Raw genomic sequence first — 25128 nt, 5'->3', positions numbered from 1 at the left:
AGGAAGGAAGGAAGGAAGGAAGGAAGGAAGGAAAGAGAGAGAGAAAGAAAGTCACTTCTGCAGGCTCAGAGGGCGCAAGGCAATTGAGACATTTAGGATTAGGGGACATATTGACTCTGATGTCCCATCTCAAATGTCAGGGTGCCATTCTTTCCCAACAAGCACCTGACCTTGGCATAGCAGGCCTGCTTAGGTTGAGAGTTTAATCTTTGAAACTTGGTCATTGTGAGGTCCTCAGCTTTCTCTGCCCTTCAACTGCAGCAGATGAGAGCCTCCTTAGATGCTACCAAGGAGGTCTTCTGGCTGCATATTTAGCTTTTTTTTTTTTTTTTTTTTAAGAGACTGAGTCTCAGTCTGTCACCCAGGCTGGAGTGCAGTGGCACAATCACGGCTGACTGCTGCTTTGAACTCCTGAGCTCAGGTGATCCTCCTGCTTCAGCCTCCTGAGTAGCTGGGACTACAGGCATGAATCATTACGCCCAGTTAATTTTTAAAAATTTTTTTGTGGAGACAGGGTCTTGCTATGTTGTCCAGACTGGTCTTGAACTCCTGGGCTTAAACGATCCTGCTGCCTCAGCCTCCCTAAGTGCTGAGGTTACAGGCGTGAGCCACATGCATGGCCCACACTCGGCTGTTAATTGCTGTCAGCCCTTTGCTATCTTTCTTCAAAGTGTCAGTCTAACTTAGCAGTAGCTACCTCATTCCATTGACTTTGCTTTTCCCGGAGAGTTTTCAAACACCGGATATGTTGCCCCCACATTGCACTGCCTTCCAGAGGTAAACCACCTCACCTCACCAGTGGTGAAAGTTTCGCTGATTGCACTTTCATCTAATGATGGGGCTGCCTGGGCTCCACCTACAGCTGTTGCCAGGCAGACAGGATGGTGACCAAGCTCCAAAATCTCAATGTAGCCTCTGCGTTCTCAGGCTGGTGCAGGTCGGGTTCCCTGGGAGTGCAACTTGATAGATATCGGCATGTGGGACGTTAGGAGGGAGGGCTCCCAGGATCAGCATCTGTGGGACGGAGAGGTCTGGGCAGCAGGATTAGGCAGAGGGAGGGGCTGGGCTCTGAGGCTGGATTAGTTTCCTCTTGCTGCTGTGACAAATTAGCACTGGCACAAGTGTACTGGCTTAGAACAACACAGATGTGTTATCACACAGTTCTAGAATCCAGGGGCCTACAATAGGTCAGCAGGGCTGGGCTCCTTCTGGATGTTCCAGGGGAGGCTCTGTTTCCTTGCCTTTTTCTCTCCTTCTTAAAGACAGGGTCTCACTCTGTTGCCCAGGCTGGAGTGCAGATGGCGAGATCTCGGCTCACTGCAACCTCTGCCTCCTCTGCCTTCTGGGCTCAAGCAATTCTTCTGCCTCAGCCTCCTGAGTAGCCGGGATTACGGGTGCCCACCACCATGCTCGGCTAATTTTTCTTTTTTTTTTTCTTTTCTTTTTTATAGAGACAGTGTTTCACCATGTTGCCCAGGCTGGGTGTTTTGTTGTTGTTGTTGTTGTTGTTGACAGAGTTTCGCTCTTGTTGCCCAAGCTGGAGTGCAGTGGTACGATCTTGGCTCACTGCAGCCTCCGCCTCCCGAGTTCAAGTGATTCTCCTGCCTCAGCCTCCTGAGTAGCTGGAATTACAGGCATGAACCACCATGACTGATTAATTTTTGTATTTTTATGGAGACGGGGTTTATCCATGTTGGTCAGGTTGATCTTGAACTGCCGATCTCAGGTGATCCGCCCACGTCGGCCTCCCAAAGTGTTGGGATTGCAGGCATGAGCCACCGTGCCCAGCCGCCAGGCTGGTCTTGAAGTCCTGGCCTCAAGCAATCCACCCGCCTCAGTCTCCCAAAGTGCTGGGATGACTGGCATGAGCCACCATGCCAGGCCTCCTTGTGTTTTTCAACTAGGCTTCCCTCATTCCTTGGTTCCTGGGCCCTTCCTTCCAAAACTTTCCATCACTCAGAGCCCTGCTTCCATTGCTCCACCTCATTCGCCAACTCTACCCCTCCTGCCACCCTGTAACAAGGACCCCTGTGATCCCATGGTGTCTACCTGGATATGCCATGGCAGTGCCCTCATCCCAACGTCCTTAATCACCTCTGAAAAGTCCCTTTAGGCCAGGCTCAGGCCTGTCATCCCAGAACTTTGGGAGGCTGAGGCAGGTGGATCACTCTGAGGTCAGGAGTTCAAGACCAGCCTGGACAACATGATGAAACCCCATCTCTACCAAAAATACAAAAACTTGCCAGATGTGGTTGTGCACAACTGCAGTCCCAGCTACTTAGGTGGCTGAAGTGGGAGGATTGCTTGAGCCTGGGAGGTCAAGACTGCAGTGAGCCGGGCCACTGCATTCCAGCCTGGGTGACAAAGTGAGTCCCTGTCTCAAAAAATAAAAAATGAAAAAATGAAAAGTCCCTTTGCCCACATAAGGTAGCACATTCCCAGATTCTGGGGATTGGGATGTGGACATCTTTAGGGGGCCACAGGTCTGTCCACATAGATGCAGTCTCAGCAAAGGCTTCAGCTGATTGCACATGGAACCTTGGAGCTGGGGCGCCCCTGTAGGGGTGAGAATACCTCCATGGCGATTAGTCATTGGGTGTGGGTGTCACCACAGGCGAGCAGGGGTCTTTAGTTTGGCAATCCACTAAGAGGGCTGACAGCGGCACTCCTGGGCCTCCTGGGGGAAGTGCTTCATTCCTGTAGAGGGTCCGGGTGGCACATCAATGGCACCTACACAGCCCCTCTGCCCCAGCCCCACCACCTTCTCTGGTTTCGTGCCTGGCCCCGCAGGCTTTCACCCCAGGGCATTTGCACATGCCCCTCCCGTTCCCACTTGTCCTTCTGATCTCTGCTCCATCACCACCTCCTCCAAGAAGCCTTCCCTGACTTCTCTGACAAGGTCATCTCCATCACAGCCCTTGTGACGGCTGTGCTGCTACAGTTGCAGTTCTTACTATCCTTTCCGTATTAATTAGAGTCAGACTCCCCCAGTGGACTGAGTTCTGCAAGGCACAGATGGGGTTTGTTTTTGTTCAGTGGTTTTTTTTTGCTTTGTTTTGTGTGTGTGTGTGTGTGTGTGTGTGTGTGTGTGTGTGTGTGTGTGTATGTGTGTGTGTGTTTGAGATGGAATCTCCCTCTGTCACCCAGGCTGGAGTGCAGTGACACAATCTTGGCTCATTGCAACCTCCACCTCCCGGGTTCAAGCTATTCTGGTGCCTCAGCCTCCTGAGTAGCTGGGATTACAGGCACCTGTCACTATGCCCAGCCAATTTTTGTATTTTTAGTAGAAACGGAGTTTTGACATTTTGACCAGGCTGGCCTTGAACTCCTGACCTCAAGTGATCTGCCCACTTTGGTCTCCCCAAGTGCTGGGATTACCTTCGCTCTGTGTTTTATGCCCTTCACTGGTCACCGTGTCTCTCACACAATAGGTGCTCAGAAAGTCTTTGTTGAACAAAGGAGTGAAAGACCGTGCTTTCTCTTTAAGAGGATACATGGTATTTGGTAGCATGGGTGGATCCTAATTTGTTCATCCATTTCCCTCTTGATGAATATTTAGGCTGTTTCCAGTCCTCTGATAGTTCATATACATGATGCTGCACTGAACATTTTCCACCCCTGTTCCTGTCCCCGTGCCTGGAGTTTCCGTAGGACAGATTTCTAGAGATGGAACTCCTGGACCCGTGAGTCTCCGTAGAGCTGGGGCCGGGATGAGGGATGACAGCAGGGCCTATAGCGTGTCCCCATCTATGTTTCTGCCATGGCACAGAAATGCCAGAGGAAAGGGATCCTCAATTGGACAGAGGGGCATGAAACAGAAGGTGCAGAGGTGAGGCTGATAGAGAGAGCCTTGGTGGCATACGAGGTCCCAGGCCTTGGTTCCTGCCACCCCACCGTGTATTTCTCCATCTTACTGGACCCCCCAATAAGGTCCTCCTTCACCTAAAGTTGGTATTAATGGGTTTTTAAAATATTTGCTACCAAAGGGCACCAGCTATAACAAGTTCCAGTTGTTATCGTTGTTGGTTAAAGATGTGGCTTTCAGATTCCCTTCTTGGGAATTCACTGAGGGGTGTGTGTGTGTGTGTGTGTGTGCGCGTGTGATCTATATAAATCTTTTTTTTTTTTTTGAGACAGAGTCTGTCTCATCGTCCAGGCTGGTGTGCAGTGGCATGATCTCTGCTCACTGCAGCCTCTACCTCCTGGGCTCAAATGATCCTCCTGCCTCAGCCTCCCAGTAGCTGGGACCAGAGATGCATGCCACCACACCCGGCTAATTTTTGTGTTTTTTGTAGAGATGGGGTTTCACCATGTTGCCCAGGCTGGTCTCGGAACTCCTGAGCCCAAGTGATCTGCCCTCCTTGACCTCCCAAAGTGCTGGAATTGTAGATGTGAGCCACCGTGCCCAGCCTGTATAAGCTTTTATAAGTATTCCAGAGGCCTCTTAGAAATGATTGATATGGTTTGAATGTGTGTCCCCTCCAAATCCCATGTTGAAATGTGATCCCCAGTGTTGGAGGTGGGGCCTGGTGGGACCTGTTTGGGTCATCGGGACAGATCCTTCATGAATGGCTTGGTGCCCCCTTTGTGGTAATAAGTGAGTTCTCACTCTATTAGTTCACTCAAGAGCTGGTTGTTTGAGAGTCTGGGACCTCTGACCGGGCATGGTGACTCATGCCTGTAATCCCAGCACTTTGGGAGGCTGAGGCGGGCAGATCACGAGGTCAGGAGATCTGGCTAACACAGTGAAACTAAAATACTAAATTCTACTAAAAATACAAAACAAATAAATCAGGCATGGTGGCGGGCACCTGTAGTCCCAGCTACTCAGGAGGCTGAGGCAGGAGAATGACTGGAACCTGGGAGGCGGAGCTTGCAGTGAGCCAAGATCATGCCACTGCACCACTCCAGACTGGGTGACAGAGCGAGACTCCACCTCAAAAAAAAAAAAAAAAAAAGGAAAGAAAAGAAAAAAAAAAAAGAGTCTGGGACCTCCTCCCTCTCTTTCTTGCTCCTGCTATTGCCAAGTGATCCACCTGCTCCCCCTTCACCTTCCGCCATGATTGGAAGCTTCCTGAGGCCTCACCAGAAGCAGATACTGACCACCACGCTTGTACAAGCTGCAGAACTTTATAGCCAATTAAACCTCTTTTCTTTATAAATTACCCAGTCGCAGGTATTCCTTTATGACAATGCAAACAGACAAACACAATGATACATTTCTCTGCGGGCTGCAAAGCTCTAATTATGTGAAAATACACATATATCAGCTTGAGCTCATTTGTTGGCCTACGCCCTGGAACAGGCTGGGTCTCTGTGTCTGGCTCTGGTTCCGATCACGGCAGAGAGGGAGGAATGGAGAGCAGGGGAGGGGTTCACATACACCATGGAGGCTGAAGTGGGCAAGTGCATCCAGCAGCTCAATCCTGGGCCAGACACTGTGCACACAGCAGACAGAGATGTGACCCGGAGTGGGGGTGGGTGCTGCACAAAGCGGCCCGCTGTGAGGCTGAGGGGGGCACGGCTTCAGAGTTTGCTCAGCTTCCAGGGTTTGCGGCTGAGGCTGGCAGCAGGCTGGTGTTCCTGCAGGGGCATGGAAGCTCTAGTGAGTATGTGGGTGGCAGAGGACCTTGTGGGGGGGTCCTCCCACTTCTCTGTGGTCCCAGATGCTCGATGCTCGGCCGTGTTCCAAGCTGGGGGCACGAGGGTGCCATCACCCAGGCCTAGCACAAGAGCTGACACGTGTGACTGCGCTAAGCATTGGATGGAGGTGCGCTGGTAGCCTCTTCTGTGCGCCGAACGTCCCCCCACAATGTGTCCTGTGTTGAAATCCTCAACCCCAAAGTGATGGTGTGAGGAGGTGGGGCCTTTCGGAGGTGATTAGGTCCTGAGGGTGGAGCCCTCGTGAATGGGATTAGTACCCTGATAAACGAGGCCCTGCGGAGTTCCTCACCCCTTCCACCGTGAGTTCACAGCAGGAAGAGCGCCCCCTATGAACAGGAAACTGGCCCTCCCCAGTCACTGCATGTGCTGGCACCCTGATCTCAGTCTCCAGAACTGTGAGAAATTGTTTGTTGTCTAAGCCACCCAGTCTATGGGATTTTTGATGCCGCAGCCCAGACAGACTAAGATGGATGAAGACAGCCCCCTAGCCTCGTTCTGGATCCTTCTGGGCATGGAACTTGAACATACTACACCCCTCCTTCAGTGGTCCCACTGTTTCCAGCACAAAATCCAATCTCCTTATCCCTTATCCAAAATCCAGAGTTCTCCCTGACCTGGCGTCTCCCAGTTCCCCACTTCCGTGATCCACGGGTGTCTACGTGGGGCCCACACAGTGTTTGTGCACGCTCCCCTGGGCTCAAGCCTGCTCCTCCTCCTGGTCCTGATTCATGTCCTGAGAGCCAGTACTAGGAGGTCGCATGCACTCAGCGGGGGTCCAGGCCAGGACCCCCACCCCCACCCTGAGCCGTGTTCCTTGGTCACTCTCTAGAGCCTTGGGTCACTCTCCACTGACTGTTAGGCCAGCAACCCCGCTTGCAGTTCTACAGAGAGCCGAACCTTGAAAAATGATGATGAACCCTTCTCCTCGTGTCATTAATCCTCTCATGACCGAGGCATTTCCCCCAGGGTGGGCGCGGGCCCAGGGTGACTGATGGCACCTGCCCACCCTCTTGAGGACTTTGGCCAGTGGGAGGTGTTGACAGCATTTCCCAAGTGAAATGCCACATGGAGATTAATGACCCCCGAGCTGTGGGCTCTGGGTGGGTAAGGCTGGAGCGTAGCGGGGTCCCCCAGCCTGCTGGGTCTGTGGACCGCCTCCCGCACCCCGATCCTCCCAGCCCCTTCCAGGAGCAGTGCTGTGGGTTCGCTACCTTTGCCCGGGTTCCCAGGATCTCTCAGAAATAGTTGCCTCAGCTTCATGCCTGAAACCTCAAACACAAATAATTTTCAATTTGCCTTGGAGTTTCAATCGCACAATCCGATGTTAAATAATAGATTAGCTGCCTCAGGGAGAGAAACAGGATTTAAGAAGAAGAAATAACTAAAAGGAAAAGTAAAATTCAGCACATCGGTTTGGAGAGCAAGAATGCAGCCTTCCCTTCCGGCCCAGATTTGCCGGCCCCATCCCATCCTCCCAGACCGGGCTCTCTTTTGGGTCTTTGGGGACTGCCATCCACACAACCTGGTCTCTCCAGGGGCAGGCTGGAGGTGTCGGCAGTTCTGGGCTCATCTCCAGATGGTGTGGCCAGATTGGCAGAATCCGTCTCCCACACCCCTGCTCTCAGGCCCTGCACGCGGAGGAGGGGTCTGACCTGTAGCCCCGAAACCACCACCCACCGAGGCAGATGGGTGCAGGTGGTCACAGGCAAACTCAGGTAGTCACAGGCAGGTGGATACAGGCTCAAATAGGTGACAGCAGGGAGGTGAGTGGGCAGGTAGCAAGTGTGAACTGATGGAACCAGATGCAGGCACAGGTACAGGACGACCGTGTCACCAGACCCCAGAGAAGGCTGAAGAGGGTCCCTCTGCGGGGCGTGACTTATTCACAAGCCCTGCAACCGAGGTCATCTCCACCTAGGAGATCATCATGATGGGCAGAGGTGAAGGTCATCATCACGATCCTGGCCACTGCCAACCCTGGGCACAGTTTGCCTGTCACCACAGGAAACCACACCATCTCCAAGGTCACAGGTCCCCAACTCCCGCCTCACTTCCTCCACAGACCCCAGCGCCTTCTCTCTGCCTATCACCCCTTCCTGTCTTGATGCCTTTCCTCATCCAGCTTTGTTCTGCTTGGGTGATTATTCTCTGTGCCCTTCACTCCTCTGTCGCACATGCCTAGGAGGAGCCCTGCTGAGACCTTGCTAATGCTGCAGCGGGAAGGTGCGTTGGTGCCCTGCACATCCATCATAAACTGCAAATGGGCGCACAGCAATGCCTGAGACGCTCCCTCTCTTTCCCCAGAGAGCTTGTCTTTCCCTTGCCCTAGTGACCATTCAATTTCTTCTCTACTGTCGCAAAACCTCCTACTGCATTGGAACACCAGAGAGCCAGTAAGAACTGTGCACTCATGGGCACACAGAGCCAGGGCCAAACCATCAGGCTCTGAATTCTGGAAGATCCCCATAATAGCTGTGTGGCCTTGGGCAGATTACTTAACCTTTCGGTGTCTCAATGTCTTTATCTGCAAAAAATGGGGAGGATGATAACCATCTTACAGTGTTGTAGTGAGGATTAAATAAGCTCATATATATGAAATGCTAGCCAGGCACGGTGACTCAAGCTTGTAATCCCAGCACTTTGGGAGGCCAAGACGAGTGGATCACTTGAGGTCAGGAGTTCGAGACCAGCCTGTCCAACATGGTGAAACTCCGTCCTTATTAAAAATACAAAAATTAGGCCGGGCACGGTGGCTCAAGCCTGTAATCCCAGCACTTTGGGAGGCCGAGACGGGCAGATCACGAGGTCAGGAGATCAAGACCATCCTGGCTAACACGGTGAAACCCCGTCTCTACTAAAAATACAAAAAAACTAGCCAGGCGAGGTGGTGGGCACCTGTAGTCCCAGCTACTCGGGAGGCTGAGGCAGGAGAATGGCGTGAACCTGGGAGGCGGAGCTTGCAGTGAGCTGAGATCTGGCCACCGCACTCCAGCCTGGGCAACAGAGCAAGACTCCGTCTCAAAAAAAAAAAAAAATACAGAAATTAGCCTGGCATGGTGGCAGGCTCCTGTAATCCCAGCTACTCGGGGGGCTGAGGCAGGAAAATTTCTTGAACCTGGAGGCGGAGTTTGGTACAAAAAAATATGAAATACTTAGAGCAGTACCTGGTAAACCAGCAAATTCCATAGTTACTTATTACTTTAGGTGCCAAGGCAGGAGATGCTGGTGTGATAGTGGCTTGGGTTAAATGACAGCCCTGGAGAGGGAGAATGGACATGGATTCAGGATGCCCTTGGGAGGCAGCATGAAAGGGACAATCCAGGGCTTGTAGGGAAGGCTGAGCCGGGAAGCCAGGAGAGGAGGGGCTTGAGGTGTGAAAGGTGTGCGGCTCAGGTGAGACGTTTAAGTGCAGGCACCCGCTGGACGTGCTGACAGCTGAGGGTGAGGCAGTTGGCTACTTGGGTCTACCGATCAGGGCTGCAAGGGCAAATCCGGGAGTCTAGCATAGGGGTGATGTGGAGCTCGTCCAGGGAGTGTGTAGGCAGAAGAGCGCCTGGAACTGCCAGCGTGTGGCAGTGGAAGGTGCCTTGTCAGCAGACTCTGCGGGTGGCAAGATTGGAAAGCAGGCCAGGGTGGGGTCCAGCGTGAAAAGGAGGTGAAGCCATGGGAGATGAGGGGTGGATTCTGCGGCAAGGAGAGGAGTGAAGTGGACAGGCGCTGCAGGGGCCATCTGGCTACGGCTTCCCCGTTTTTTAAGATGGGGCGGTGACAGTTTGTTTTCTGCTGATAGGAAAGCCTGCTGTGTGTGCAGAGAGGGTGCAGGTGCACGCAGGAGGTGCTTAAGCAGTAGGCTAAGGGACTGGGATCCGGGGTGTGTGTGTGTGTGTGTGTGTCGGGGGTGACCTCTGGCCAGTGCAGGAGGGGAGGTGGAGGACAGGGCTCAGCGTGGGAAGTGCATGCACTTGGCTGAGACAGTGAGGGAGCTTCCGGTTCTTCCCGTTTATTTAAATGCAGCAAGAGGCCCCGTCCTGAGCCGTGCATGTTTCTGTGTGTTTACGTGTGTGTCTGTGTGTCCGCGTGCATCTGGGTCTGTGTGCATGCATGTGTCTGCATATCTGGGTGTGTGTTTGTGAGGATGGGTGTCTGTGTGTGTGGTTGTGTCTGTGCATCTGTGCCTGTGTGTGCATACATTTGTGTTCGCGCGTGTGCGTTCGTGTTGTGGTTGAGGTTGGAGAAGGCCTGACATCACCCTGACGGAGCGTGCAGGACAAGCCCCCGGGGAGGTTGTGGATGCCACTGCTTTAGGGACGCTGCGGGTGTTTGGGGGTTTGATGTTAGCACAGGCGGGTCCCCTGGAGCTGATGGGTTTGAGAGTAACCTCTGGAGGCCGCCTGCAGACAATGGAGGGGCGGGAGCCCCGTGACCCCATGGTTGGGAGGGCGAGGGGACACAGGAGCCGACTGCGCGGTGGGGAGGCTGTGGACGCGGGGCGCTCCAGAGCTGGAGTCCCGCGGTCGGAGCGCTGCTGCCACCTGGCGGCCCCGCCGGAGATCCCCAGGCCGCTGCTCGGGAGCGGGGACTTAGCCCCACCTGGCGGCGGAGGACGGCTCTGCGCCTGTGGGCACAAAGGCGAGGGGGCCCCGCCGGTCGTTTGGGCGCAATTCCAGCTCCAACTCCTGCGCCGCACAGCTCTGGTCAAGCCTTTGTGTGCCTCAGTCTTCTCACCTATACATTAGAGCGAGGCATGAGCGGACGGGGCCGCTGGGAGAGGGGCATTGGGCCACGCACACGAGGCCACAGCACAGCACCCAGCACGGGTGACCCCCGACACCCGCACTCCCGACACACTCGGGGTCCCAGTCCCTTGATCTCCTCTTTAAATACCTCGCGCATGCACCTGCTCTTCTCCACGCTCAGCACTCTGTCCACTTGACTCAGGCTGGCATACCCAGGTGGCGCGGCAGGGTCGCCCAGGTCCGTGACAGGAAGTGGCTTTCTCTGCCTTCTGCCCCCGCCCCCTGCTCCCTTCCCTAGCTTCCAGAGCTCTTGGCACCTCCAGCTGCTCCCCTGTCCCTCCCTTCCTGAGGCCGGCCCAGGGTGAAGGAGAGGCAGGAGGATAGTCCCCTAGTAGCCCCGGCCCGGCCCAGACCCCGGGCCCCGCTCTGCTGCCATCTCCCAGCAGAGCCTCTTGTGCAAAGCGTGCCCTGGGCAGTGAGAAGGGCCAAGGAGCAGCCAGGCCAGGGTGGTGGGAAGAACCCAGCTCAGGGCTCCCCCGCCCCCGCCCCGAGCCTGGACAAGGCAGCGGGGCTAACACACAGTCCCCTCCCCACACCCTGCTCCCAGGGCACCTGTCTATTCTTCATCCAGGAGTCGTGGTACCCATCAGCTGGGGGTCCCCGGAGGTAGGGGCAGTGTTACTTGAGCCCAGACTACCACACCCCCAGCTTCCACCTTTGCCCATTTCTGGATCCCGTGGTTCAACACAGCCTCCTATGCCCAGCTCTGGGTCCCCTGGCCTTGTAGAGGGAGTGGAGGAGTGAGGGACGCCAGCAGAACGTCCCCTGGGTTGGCCACGGGTGCTCCCTGAAGGCGAAGGGGCTGAGAGGAGATGGGGGCAGTGAGGTGAGGTCGCCTCCAGGCCTCAGAACCATGATGGGGTTCCACAGGCTCCTGTCCCCCTCCCAGGGGCTCAGCCCTGAGGATGAAACTGGCAAACCCTGCCTTAGAGCGGTGGGAGGTGATGAGGGACACTCTGTCCACTGCCTGCCCGACTTTGTCCTGGGCCCCTTGGACAGGCCCTGTACGGGCCACCAAACCCCGTGGAGACAGCAGGGAGGAGGGGGAGCTGGGGGAGGCCAGAGCTGCCCAAGTTTCCCACCTGACTGTCTGCATGGACCTTGAATCCCACCTCCCCAGGAGACTCAAGGCCTTTGGGATTCCCAGGTCACAGGAGGGACCCTAGGCTTTGGGACGTCTGTTCTCATCACCACTTGGAGGGTGGGGCTCCCATCCGGGAGATCTCAGCCACTCAAGGGCAGAGTCCTGGAAGGGACTTCCCTGGGGCCGCCCCGACGGGCCCACAGAGGGACCAAGCTGGGGAGGGCCCTGGGGCTTGGGCTGTTCTCCCAACTCGATGGGCTTCCTTTGTCCCTGGGAGCTGCTGGCAGCCCTTTCTAGGGAATCTGATCAGACAGCCCCTTCCAGGTGACATCCACAAAATGGCCAGTGGATGGGCAGAGAGAGGGGAGAGGGTGCACAAGATGGTCCTGGAGACAGGCACGACTCAGACTGCACACAGCCCACTCCTGGCATGGACGCGGGCTCACACACGATGCACACCCCCCACTCCAGAAACACACACACAGACACACATGCTCACACCCACCCTATAGCACAGGCTAGAAACACACACACACGCTCACACCCACCCACCCCACAGCACAGGCCAGACACCTCCCTCCCCCAACACACACCCACATACTCACACCCATTTACCCCACAGCACAGGCCAGGCACTCACACAGACACACACCCATGCAGACACACAGACCCACATCACCTGTTTGCTCACACCCATCCACATAGTACAGGCTAAACACACACACCTTCACACAGTACAGGCCAGACACACACATACAGACATACACTTACACCCCCCCACCCCACAGCACAGGCCATACATACACACAGAGACACACACAGACACAAACACACACATGCTCACACCCACCCCACAGCACAGGGCAGAGAAACACACACACACACATATGTTCACATCCACCCACCCCACAGCACAGGGCAGACACAGAAACACACACACACAGACACACACACACACACGCTCATACCCACTCACCCCACAGCACAGGCCAGACACATACACCCACATGCTCACACCCGTTTATCCCACAGCACAGGCCAGACACCCACACAAACACACCCACCCACAGGATCCATATGCTCACACCCACCCACAGTACAGACCAAACACACACACAAACACACAGGCACAGAGTACAGGCCAGACACACACATAGACACACGCGCGCTCACATCCACCCACCCCACAGCACAGGCCAGACACCCACACAGACACCCAGACACACACACAGACACATGCACATGCACACACACACACATACTTCCCTACCACTGCGCTGAGTCCACTCTTCCTTAGGCCTGGGAGGTTTGGGGCTGAGTTGGGGGTTGGAGCTGGGGTGGTCTCCAGCCTGGGCCTGCAGTTGGAGGTCACTCTCAGGGCCGTCAAGTGGTGATCATGGTCACGCCTGCACCTGTCTTCTGTCATTGCCACCTGCAACAAAAGCCCCCCGCTGATGGTTGTGTTGTGTGTGTGCACATCTGTCCAGCTTGAGCCGGCGTGTCTCTGAGAGATTTCTCCCCCCCAACACACACATGCAGATGCACACACACGCTCACACTGGGGAGGGGCAGGGCCATCCTCCCTGTCTCCAAGTCGCTCCCAGATGCTGCCTCAGTGTGGAGTCCAGGTGTTCCCTGCTGAGCAGATGCCACGGGGGCACTGCCTCTGGCTTCACCAAATGCACCCATGACCAGGGACACTTTCCTGCACATGAATGTGGTCTCATGTTTGAGAGCCAGGGCCCAGGGCCCCTCTTTCTAGGTCTTCCTCAGCCAGGTACTTCCCTGCCTCCTCTCACACAGACCCTGGTCCTGGTCAAGGTGCAGGGCAGCTGCTCTGGCTTTCTGGGCCCCTCAGCATCTGCTGTCTCAGCTTCCATGGGTCCCAGGAGTTCCCCAGGCCCTGACCGCAGCCTCTTCCCTGCCCCTCCAGGTCACTTCTGTCGGATGGTCCAAGCTGCTTCCAGCTGGAACCCGAGGGAGGTCTCCCTGCTTCTCAGGTCTCCTGGATGGATGTTACCCCAAAGGGGCAGGAGGAAGGCTCAGTGCCTTGTTCCCCTTTGCAAGGTTCCAGGGTCCAAGGTAGAGGCAGAAAAGGAGATGGAGCAGCTCAGGTTGGTGTGAGCCTGGGGAGATTCCAGAAGCACCTCCAACTGGGAATACAGGAGTGCCTCCAACTGAGGATCCAGCAGCCCCTCCACCTGCGGGCCAGCAGCTCCTCCACCTGGGGATCCGGCAGTTTCTCCACCTGGGAATCAGTAGGGCCTCCATCGGGGGGTCCACCCAGGGATCCAGTGGCACCTCCACCTGGAGAATCAGCAACATCTCCCCTAGCAAGTGGGGACAGATGGAGGGCAGCCTCCTGGGAGGGCCCACAGAGCAACCCACAGAATGATCCAGGAGGACATGAAGAGGTTCCTGCAGACAGGCTGACAGAGGGCAGAGACTCCAGAGTCAGGCAGCCTTTCCCATCACAAACCATATCCAAATGCAGCCGCACTCATGCCCGCACTCAACACTCCAACAAACACCTCCTCCCAGACTTCCCAGAACCACCGTGGCTGCTGACACTTCTGGAGCCCTGTCTGGTGTGAACATGTATGCTTTTGGAGAAGTTTCCTCTGCGGCTTCTCCTCTCCTCCTCCAGAGCAGGTGCATCCTGACAGCCCTGCGGCGGTCTTGTCAGGTGAGTGGGGCCGGGGATCAGGGTGAGTGTCTGCAGATGACAGCCTCAGGCCAGAGTCCTGCTTGGCCCAGAGGTGCAGAAAGCCAGGGACAGCCTCGCTGCCTACCAAGAGCACCACACCCGCTGAGATGCAGGCAGCGTGCGCCCTGGCCCCAGCCTCAGCCCTGATTAGCAGCTTGCCTGGAGAGCTGGCCACTGCTCTGGCAGTCCCCAGAGGCCCCTGCAAGGTGCACTGATAAGAAGACACCCCAGGAAGCCCCCATAGGAACAGGCCTATCTTCTCCTTTCAGGATGAATGTGCTGGGACTGAGACGAAAGCACCCCAGTTGACTGGGCCCTAGCCTCAGACGCCTGCAGGCCCTGGCTGAGAGCCTCTGGGTCCTCTGTGCTCTCCTCCCACGAGGCTGCTCCTGAACTGGACTTCTCTGCAGTGGGGCCTGCAGCACCTGGCTCAGGCTGCCCCAGGAAGGCAGAAAGAGCCCCAGAAAACCCAGCCCAGGGTCCACGTGCTCCCACGCCACCACAGAGTACACACTGCTGCTCTGGAAACCATGTGCTTTATTTGGAACCTTAATCCAAGGGAACCTCCCCCCTGGCTGGTAGAAAAGCTGCAAACCATGTGGTTTGGTCCAAGGCAATGGCTAAGGGAGTGCAGGACATCCCTTACCGCTGGGGCCCCTGTTCTCTGGGCCTCAGACTTCCCTGCTCATTGAAACTGCCGGCTGAGCCCCCAGGGTGTCTATCCCAGTCCTCGGCCTCTCCTTCAGTCAAGGAGTGAGGAAACACGTACAGGCCAGGGGCTGGGGTCCCCATCCAAGGCTGGGCGCCTCTGCCCCCTGCCACCCAGGGCCTGCTTCCTCCCACAGCCACGGCTCCTCAAGTCCTCAGAGCCCTGTAGCTCCCGGAATGAGGCACCACCGACAGGAGGATGCCCGGGAGCACAGGTGAGTGACCAGGGAAGGGCGGCATCGGCCAGCTGCAGCGCCCCTCAGTACAGATCTGCAAAGGGCTTGGAGTAGTTGAACATCAGGTAATCCATGTAGTAGAAGTCGTAGGTGCGCTGCCGTTGCAGGGCTGAGAGCTGGGCGAAGTACTGGTGGGTGATCCTCGCTGTGGTCCGCGCCTCCTGCGAGTGCCGGTCCTTGAATCGCGGGAAGGTCAGGTTCCGCGGCGCGCGGATGAGGCTCAGGAAGAAGTTGGCATCGTCCTCCATGCTCTCGAACTTGCCTACGAAGTCGTAGTCGATGAGGCAGGGGCTGCAGAGTCGGCTGACATGGTCCCAGTGAATGTCCATCCCCACGGGCCGGTGCACGTCCAGCAGGTACTGGACGAATTCGGGAAAGCGCACCCCGGAGCCCGTCCGCAGGGCCTCCCGAGAGGCATTGGCCCGGTACCGGGCCAGGATGGCCTTGCCGAAGACCGGGTGGTAGTAGCTGTTGGGGTGCTCGAACTTGTCGCGGAAGGCTGACACCAGCCTCTCGAAGGGCTCGCGGACAAACAGCATCTTGGTGTAGGTGCTGAGACGGTGCAAGATACCCTGGCGGTCGAAGGTGTCCAGGCGCTTGAGGGCGCTGCCATAGTGGACGGTGTTGTGCTGGATGTCGGCGGTGGACGAGGCCAGGCCGGCCAGCACCATGAGAACCCGCTTCCAATTGGAGCAGCCAGCCTTGGGCACCTCGCAGTAGAGCACGCGGTGGCGGTCCTCCACGAAGATACGCGACACGTGGCGGGGTGTGACGGCCCGGCGGCTGCTGCTCGCCCGGTACTTGGCGCAGGCCTCCTGCATCACCCGCTTGCGCTCCTGCTGGCTCTGATGCAGGCTGACCCAGTGGCCATCCAGCGTCCCGGGTCCCGGCCGGATGAAGGGCACGTCCGAGCTGTTGGCCGGGATGGTCGCCGAAGCTGGCATTTTCTTGATGAGCAGACGGCGACGGCGCTGGCGGAGCCGCAGACGGGTCCCCCTCTGCAGCGGGGATTGAGGCTGGTCAGGCGCTGGCAGGTTGTGGCCCCTCGGGGCCCCACTGGACAAGTCCCGAGTGATCCTTTCTGTGGGTGCCTTCAAGTCACCATCCTGGGAGCCGCCTGGTGGGAGATCCTGGGGTAAGAAGAGAAGTGGTTATCTGAGTGGAAAGGACAGCTGGGCACTGAGGGCCACACAGGTAGACTCTCGCCACGGCTGGGGTTCCTGTCCCTCTCAGGTGAGGGACGCAGGCTGATCCTATGGGTGAGACCCTTCCCGTCTGAGCCCTGGCCCAGCACCCAAAAGCTTCCCTCCCGCTGAGGTGCAAGTGTCATTTCGGCCACAAGATGGCGCGATCCTCCCAGGAACCTGGGCTGAGTGAGGGTGGCGGGAGTAGGTGGCCTGCAGGCGGGCTCAGATTTACTGCCTCTATTAGCACCGTGCAAAGAAGCCTTCTAACAAGGAAGGGAAATTCATGGGTCCAGAGCCCTGGGCTTTGTTCCCAAGGCTCCCGGGAAAGGCTGGACACATTTTTCTTTCCAAGAATGGATTCAATGTGAGCTCCTCATTTTCTTCCCAGCCCTCCCCAGTTTCCCTGGGGCTGCGTGCACTGAGATTTATCTGACTCTCAGAACTTACGTGGTGGGGCTGCCTTGGCCTGATGTTGAACTTTATTCCTAAAAAGCAAACAGAGGAGAGGACAGTATTAGCAGCATATGTGCCACATGGCTCCCAGGGAACTGTTTATGGGCTGCTGGCTGTGGACATCCAGGCTGGAGGGATCTTGGGGTAGGCTCTAGGGAAAGGCAGCTTAGGGCATGGGGAGAGGGCATGGCTCAGTGCTGGAGCCCCTCCATCCCCTACCCATGCAGAAAACAGGAACGCAGCAAACATGTGGTCCCACTGGCTTGCAGCTGAGGCTCTCTTCTTTGCATCACGCCTGCCTCCTGATGTGACCTACAAGGTCTGGAAAGGCACCCTGCCCAGGTGTACCTACACACCTGCCCTCTGGAGCAGCCAGGACTCTCACAGTCCACCTCCTCCTGCACCCCACCATGTCCTTAAGTCACAGGGAAAGGACCCTTCAGAAAGCTCGATCCACCCTCTCTCCACACCCCATCAGCCATGCCCCAGTTCTGGCCACTATGGATTCTCCACGCTTGGAATATGACATATTCACACCCACACCTTTGCACACACCAGGCCTAGGAATGGAATGTGCTTCTTCTCCTCTTGTTCCAGGAAGTTCCCTACCCTGGGTATTTCCTTTGAGATCTTGGCCTTCTCGCCTGGCTCTGGGGTTCTGGGGTGAGCTAAGCATATCTTGCTCGCCCTGGTCTCCCTCCAAGCCTTAAGCAGTGCCCAGGTGGAGGGTAATTGTCCAGCGTTAACTTACTGATGGCATCAGGAAGACAAGAGAGAGATCAGTGCATCACTGGCCATGCTCTGGAAAGCCCCCGCTGGCCACCAAGGAGGCCCAGGCCTGGGCTGGGCTCACCCAAGAAACAAGCTCTGGTGAGGTGAACCTTTGACCAGCGTAGAAGATTCTGAGTCATACCCTGTTTGGTCTGCTTTGGGGGTAAGTCCTGGGAGGACAAGGAGATTCCCTTTGGGGGGAATCTATTTAGAAGCTTGAGCCTCCTTCCCCAGCCCCTACCTGGCCACCGAGGGATCAGGGGACCTTTCTGTTCCAGTGTCATGTGGGTGGACATTTTTGTCCTGAGGCTCTGCCAAAAGCCATGGTCACCATCAGAGCCAGCTATCCCTTAAGCAGAGAGCTGGATCTTCTGGCTGGCATGCCGGGGCACCGTGCCTGACCACACCTCAGCAAATCCTGGCTGCTGCTTGCGGGTGGGGGGTTCCAGTGTCCCACCACTTTCCCAGCTGTGTCCTGGGCAGAGGTCCAGTGGCAGGAGCCCAGCTGGTGAAGGGACATCCAGGTCTTCCCTGAGCCAAAGAGTCTGTGGATTTCTCCATGGGGTCCAGTTTTACAGACTCAGCCAGTGCCAGGCCCCAGACAGTCTAAGGTTGAGGCTGTGCCCGCACATCTCCTTCAGTCATTAGCAAGCCAAGAAGGAGATGCAACATCAGTCCTGGGATGGACAGCCTGAATTCCCTGAGCTTGCCAGAACTTTCCTGAATTCCCAGGAGAGGCAGAAATGCAGGCAGAACTGGGGCACACTTCATCTTTCTTCTGCTTGTCCCTCTGGGCTGAGAACAAGGGTATTCTCTCCCCTGGGCAAAGGACAGAGCTTCCCCGTCTTCCTGGGCACTCCCAAGCTTATGTGCACATGCATGCATGTGGGGGATCTTTGAAACAGGCCTTCTAGACTCTTCCTCGGAGGCTGAGGGGAAGCTCCAAGTAGACCTGGTTGCACCACTCAGGGTATGGGGTGTAAGCAGCAGGTGCCTGGCCTGCGAGAGAAGTCTTTAGAATCAAGCTGTTCATTGCCACCCCCTGCCATCCCCAGAGTCTATTTCCCTCCTTGACAGCCACTCCCTCCTCTTCCCTGTCCCATCTTTACTGCAGCTGTCCCAGCACGAGCCTCCAGAGCTCCTTCCTCTCCCGCAGCCGATGATGATAGCTCCCTTCACCAGAAGGGACCTGCCACACCACTCCATTTTACTCTACTCTGCCAGATTTCCTTAATTATTTTCTTCTGGTGATGGCAGCTGGCTCTGCTAAACCACCTCTCCTCCTCAGAGTCTCAGATGTAGGAAACCACTCTGCTTGTCACTCCTGTCACCTCGTCAAGGTGTGACGGTGCTTATATATTCCTTTTCTGGAGCACATGAGTCATGCTAGATTTGGCCAAGAGTGGGGCTGAGAAGCCACTTCCAAAAGGGATCCTGCCAGTCGGGCGGAAGATGGAAGGCCATGTGCTTGTTGAGATTGCAGCCCCTAAGGCCATGACCTCCCACTGGCACTGTCCCCACAGCCTCGGAGGGCAGTGGGCTGTGGTCCTGTTCCATTTTACCTGTGAGGAGTGGACAGGGGGACACTGTCTCCTGGACCTCTGGACTCTGAGCCTAAGCTTCTGGGGCTGTCCCACTCCAATGCAGGCTGAGCTAGAGCCCTTGGCATGAACTAGAGGAAAAGTTCCTGCTAGACAAAGCCTGGGGCTGGGCGAGTCTCCTGATTTCCTGTTTACATGTGTCCATAAAGCCAACCTGCCTGCAACTTCCTCCTTTGAAAGGAAAAATTGCCTTGTGGACAATAAGAGAGATCAGTAACATCGTAAGCAGAGCATGAGTTTGCCATAAGTTATTCCCAACCCTTAAACTTATGGCAGCTTATCGGGCAAAGATTAGCCCTATCCCCACAAGCTCACTTTAACATTTTTAAAAATTTACTGCCAGGCACGGTGGCTCATGCCTGTCATCCCAGCACTTTGGGAGGCTGAGGTGGGCTGATCACTTGAGTCCAGGAGTTCGAGACCAGCCTGGCCAATACAGTGAAACCCCATCTCTACTAAAAATGCAAAAAAATTAGCTGGGTGTGGTGGTGCATGCCTGTGATTCCAGCTACTCAGTAGGCTGAGACATGAGAATTACTTGAACCCAGGAGGCAGAGATTGCAGTGAGCTGAGATCACACCCTGCGTTCCAGTCTGAGCAACAGAGCAACATTTTGTCTCAAAAGAAAGGAAGGAAGGAAGGAAGGAAGGAAGGAAGGAAGGAAGGAAGGAAGGAAGGAAGGAAGGAAGGAAGGAAGGAAGGAAAAAGAAAAAAATAATAATTTACATTATTTTAGAAATAGAGATGGGGTCTTGCTATGTTGCCCAGGCTGGGTCTCAAACGCCCGGCCTGAAGTAATCCTCCTGCCTCGGCCTCCCAAAGGGCTGGAATAATAGGTACGAGCCACCAAACCTGGCCACAAGTTCACTTTTGAATAAAGACAGAAACATAATGAAGGAATTCTAAAGGGACCTCCCCTTTGCCATGAGCCTAGTGTCCCCACTAGGGAGAAAGCTGCTCTTCCATGCACCACTCAGATAAAGGCTGAAGCAAAGACCACTGCCCGCTCTGGGCAAGTGAAATCCAGGAGAAATCTTGGGTATCCTGGGCTAGGGGTCTGCACATCCCTAAGTGGGCTGCACGTCAGGACCCTGGACAGCTCCATGAGGGCTCAGGGAAGGGCAGCTAAGGGCTCAGGAAGACGAGGAAGGTTTGCCACCAGGGGTCAGTGGTACCAGTGCCTTGGGGGGACTTATGGGTGGGAAGGAGTTTGGCCTCAGTATAACCACCTCCAGCCCCTCTCAAGCCCCCAAATGAAAGGTACAATCTAGATAACATCAGTGGCCTTGCAGAGCAACTCCAGCCAAACCCAACTCCTCTTCCATCCAACGCCACCAATGCTGCCATGCACCTTCCCTGCCTCCCCACCTCCACCCCTGCAACAGAATCCAAGACCAACCACATACACCCCACTTTGGGTGTCTTGAGTGACCTCTTCTCTCCTCTCAATATAACACTCACAGTCTGTAAGGGAGCTTCATACCCCTGCACAGTAAGAAATAAACAAGCACTTTCTCTTTCTGGACAGATGACATGCGTGGAGTGGCTGAAACACATGTGCTATGATAAAAGCATCGGTGAGAATAAACAAGGCGTGAGTTATGGGCACTGCCAAATGTGTTCCATGGTGTGAACTCTTCATTGGCTGAAGTTCTCAGCGTTTAGCTGAAAAGCCTCCTGATTGAGGAGAGGCAGAGGCTGATGAGTGTGTGAGGCCAGTCTCTTAGTCATCAGGCCTGGGCCTGGGGCACAGCTGAGGAGGGGGCTATACCACCAGCATGTCCAAGGAGGAGGGTCTCTTGCCCACTTCTCTCTAGGCTCACAGGAGGAAGACCTGCAGGGTGCCACACAAAAGCCCCAATGCCCACTGCCCAGGACCCATGGAGGGTGGTAACTGGAGAGCAGCCTTTTGGTCAGGCCCTATAGACAGACAGCACTGACAGGTAAGGACAGGACCCAAGTGCCTCAAAGGAACCCTTGGCCTGCCCCAGCCCCATGTGGCTCACTCTTGGGAGAGTGACGGCTGCATTGGCTGCTCATGGCCCAGCTCTGGGCCCTGATGGGCAATGATGGGAGGGTCTGGCCACTCCCATCACTGCGTCTGTCCTTAAGGAGTCAAATCTGCAAAGGGACAGGCATGGGAGAGAACTGGGAAAGGAGGGCAGAAGCGGCCATGCCAGTCCCAAGTCCCTGTCTGAGGTTGAGTTTGAGTCATGCTTCTTGGTCTTTTGGGATTTCCTGATGGAGTCGTTTGTGTGGCCACATTTCCACGTGCTGGGGGCTTCTGGTGGCTTCGTGGCAGGCTGCCCCACACCCATTGGCGCTGTCCACTCCACATCCACTTCCATTGCCCAACTGGCCAGGTAGCCTCCAGGGCTTTCGGCTGCTTCTCTTGGCTAAGGCTGGCCCGATCGGGGGCGGGGTTCCCTGAAGGCAAGTTCCTGGCTGTATCTTGGTTCCCAGCACCTGCAGGACCCTGATTCTGAGCTTGGGCCCCACCTGGACTCCTTACAGTGGCATCTGGTGGGATAAACACTGTTGTCCCGGATAGCCCAGGCAGTCGGCCTCTGCCCTGCTGCTCCCACACCCAAGATGTGCAAGAGAAAGGCCTCCGAGCCCTGGGGCAGCCCCACGACCGGTCATGCACCTGATCTCACAGTGCAGTGCTGAGCTACAGATGCCTGCCCTGAGTGCAGGGTGCTAGCAAGAGAGAAGGTAGGTGGGTCGGGGGAGAGAAGCCCGAGGGAAATGCCAAGCTCCTCTCCATGGGAAGTATGGAGGGTTCTGTATGTGGGGAGGGGTGCTAGTTAGGGTTCTCAGAGAGAGAGAGTCCACAGGTGATATATACGGAGCAGGGAAAGAGAGGGAGAGAAAGATGTATGTGTATGTATTTTATATATATATATGATGGAATAGTACTCAGCCATAAAAAAGAATGAATTAATGGCATTCACAGCAACCTGGAGGAGCTCAGAGACTATCATTCTAAGTGAAATAATGGAATAGAAAACCAAACATCGTATGTTCTCATTCATAAGTGGGAGCTGAGCTACGTGGATGCAGATGCGATTCGAAGGCATAAGAATGATACAGTGGATTTTGGGAACTCGGGGAAAGGGTGGGAAGGGGGTGAAGGATAAAAGCTACAAATTGTGTGCAGTGTACACTGCTCCAGTTATGGGTACATCAAAATCTCACCAATCACCACTAAATAATTTACTCATGTAACCAAACACCACCTGTTCCCTAAAAACCCATGGAAATAATTTTTCTTTTTTAAAAAAAGGGCCACTCTAGTGGCCTCAACTTGATTACATCTGCAAAGACCCTGTAAGGTCACAGTTTACAAGCACAGGGAGCCAGGACTGAGCATTTTTTGAGGGTGGGGCAGGCACCCAATTTTTGACCCAATACAGACAGGGAGGGACTCATGTGATCTCATGGGGCTTTAAGAGTGTTTTTTGTTTTTTGGCTTTAAGAGATAAGGTCTTGCTCAGTCACCCAGGCTGGAGTGCAGTGGCATAATCCTGGCTCACTGCAGTCTTGAACTCCTGGACTCCAATGATCCTCCCGCTTTAGCCTCACAAAGTGCTGGGATTACAGCCATGAGCCAGCAGGCCCAGCTGGATGTTCTGAAGACAGGGCAGGATAGCCTGAGGGAGGTGAGGTCTGCTGGTTTAGGTTGCCTGCTGATCAGCAGTGAGGGGTTGCTAGTTCTCGATGTTTTTGGGGCAGGGCCTGTGTCTTGTCCGTCTGTGTCATTCTGGCACAATGCCCATCAATGCCTGTGGAAAGGCTGGTGCTTTCTGGACTGAGAGCTGGCCTTGGACATGAGGGGTACGGGGCTTCCCAGAAGCTGGGCCTAGGGTTCTGACTGGAGCCTCCCAGCTGGGAAGGGCCCACGCATCTGGGCAGCAGGTGCCTGCCCCTAGCTAGATGCAGACGGGGGCAATCCCACTGGAGGAGTCTGTCCACCCCCAGCCCTGGCTCGGTGGCCATGAAGCCTGGCTCAGGAATCTCCTTTTGCCATGCACAGTACACCAGGCCGGGGCCTGCTTTGGGACCGCGCCACACCTTCTCTGGCTCCTCTCCCACCGGCTCCAGACTCTGCCCTTGTGAGGTCTCCGCGGGTCCAGGGCTGAGGGGCACATTTTCCCCGTGGGCCTCTGACTGCCTCATTGTGAACTGCATCCTCCACCTGGGGCAGGCTGTTCATATGCAAATTAGATGCAAAACTGAACTTTCAACACACGCAGCAATGAGCTGGCAGCCTGGACTCCTGGGCACAGAATTCGCCCGGAAGAAAGCCTCACTCAAGGGCCTTCAATTCTCACCTGTGTTCATGGGAAAATCCAACTTCTTACATTCTCTGCTGGGTCCCCAGGGCACAGCCTGGAGACTAGCCTCTGTCACAGTCACGGCCACCTGCTGCCCTAGGACACAGGACAGGTACGTGGGGTTCCAGGTGGCAGGGCTGCCCCGGCACAGGTGCTGGCTGCTCCCGGGCCCTGATGACAACTCTGTGGTCAGAGTGTAGACCTTGAGGGGAGGCAGCAGTCAGGCCAGACACGCTGGACAGCTGCGTCGAGCTGGTCATGCACTGGCCTCTCTCCTCCAGCTTCGGCCTCTGGGTGGGGGGCTTCTTCCCCTAGGCGCTGAGATGATCAAACTCAGTCACAGTGACCTTTGGCTCAGACCAGAGCAAAGGCTTACTCCCTCCCTCAGTGGACCACGTGGAGAACCACCCTGGAGGGTCCATGTGGAGTCGCAGTTTTTAATGCAGGCTTAGCACATCAAAAATTAGAAAACAAGCCAGGTGCAGTGGCTCACGCCTGTAATTCCAGCACTTTGATTGACTGAGGCAGGCAGATCATCTGAGATCAGGAACCTGGCCAACATGCTGAAACCCTGTCTCTACTAAAAATACAAAAATTTGCCAGGCATGGTGGTGGGCACCTGTAATCTCAGCTACTCTGGAGGCTGAGGCAGCAGAATCGCTTGAACCTGGGAGGTGGAGGTTGGAGGTTGCAGTGAGCCAAGATCGTGCCACTGCACTCCAGCCTGGGCAACAGAGCAAGGCTCCATCTAAAAAAAAAAAAAAAAAAAAGATGAGAAAACTAAGAGCGCACACACCCACTGCTGTGTGACCTTGGACAAGTGCCTTGACCTTGCTGAACTTGTTTCATTGGTAAAACGGGCTAAAAGTTCATTGGTAAAATGTGCCAAACATATGCATCTTGCAAATCCACAAATGTGCACATGAAATGGGGCATGATGCCGGGCAGGGCCGGAGCCCACTGGTTGGAAGCTCCCGGCATGCCGATCACCTGGTTCCCTCTGCAGGGGCTGAATCTCCCGCAGCCCAGCTCCTGCCCCCAGCGCAGAGACGCTGGGGTGCATCTGCGAAGGAGGGGAGCCAGCATCTTCCTGTCTTGGGCCGATGAGCGCCTGACGGCTCTGACCGCACTTGTTTTGTTTAGTGATTCTGTTCCCTCGCCTTCGTGATTAGGATCCACGATTCAACTGGGTGGTTCCTGTCAGCTCAGCCTTGGCTGTGAATTCCCTTGGAGCTGTCAGAGAGTCGAGCATCAGAGCTGCCTGTCAGTCAGCCAGTCAGCCGGTTAGCCAGTCTGCGAACCCAACAGCTGTCCCGCCTGCGCCACATCTACCCACCTGCCCATCACTGAGTGGGTTGGGGAGGGGAGTCCTGAGCTGGTGCCCTGCCTGTCTACAGGGAGGGATCCTCAGCTCCTGCTTCAAAGCACTCCTCGGTCAGAGCCTGCAGTGACTCCTACAGTGTTCAGGGTGTGTGACCCCAGCACACCCGTGCCACCCACTGCATCACCCCTTACACGTGTGCATGTCGCATGGGATTAGGTGTGCATGTCGAATGATCTGTCACACCAGGCATGCCGAGGAAA

At 55.6% G+C, this 25128-nt stretch overlaps 1 protein-coding gene across 3 annotated transcripts in view; it reads right to left on the bottom strand.

Annotated features, from left to right (window-relative positions):
- Window positions 1-14768: 14768 nt before the first annotated feature.
- CHST8 (carbohydrate (N-acetylgalactosamine 4-0) sulfotransferase 8) overlaps window positions 14769-25128 on the bottom strand; it is a 106904-nt gene continuing 96544 nt past the window's right edge. For all 3 annotated transcript variants that reach the window (XM_011947425.1, XM_011947418.1, XM_011947432.1), the window contains exons 3-4: window positions 16830-16867; window positions 14769-16325 (exon numbers count right to left, since the gene is read on the bottom strand). In XM_011947425.1, the coding sequence (XP_011802815.1) occupies window positions 15219-16325; window positions 16830-16867 (1145 nt within the window). In that variant the 3' untranslated portion in view covers window positions 14769-15218. The remainder of the gene's footprint in view (window positions 16326-16829; window positions 16868-25128) is intronic.

The sequence above is a fragment of the Colobus angolensis genome, unplaced genomic scaffold (assembly GCF_000951035.1).
Source record: "Colobus angolensis palliatus isolate OR3802 unplaced genomic scaffold, Cang.pa_1.0 Scaffold107, whole genome shotgun sequence".
NCBI lineage: Eukaryota > Metazoa > Chordata > Mammalia > Primates > Cercopithecidae > Colobus > Colobus angolensis.
Note: the sequence above shows the minus strand (reverse complement) of the source record. Positions and strands in the feature narration are given on the sequence as shown.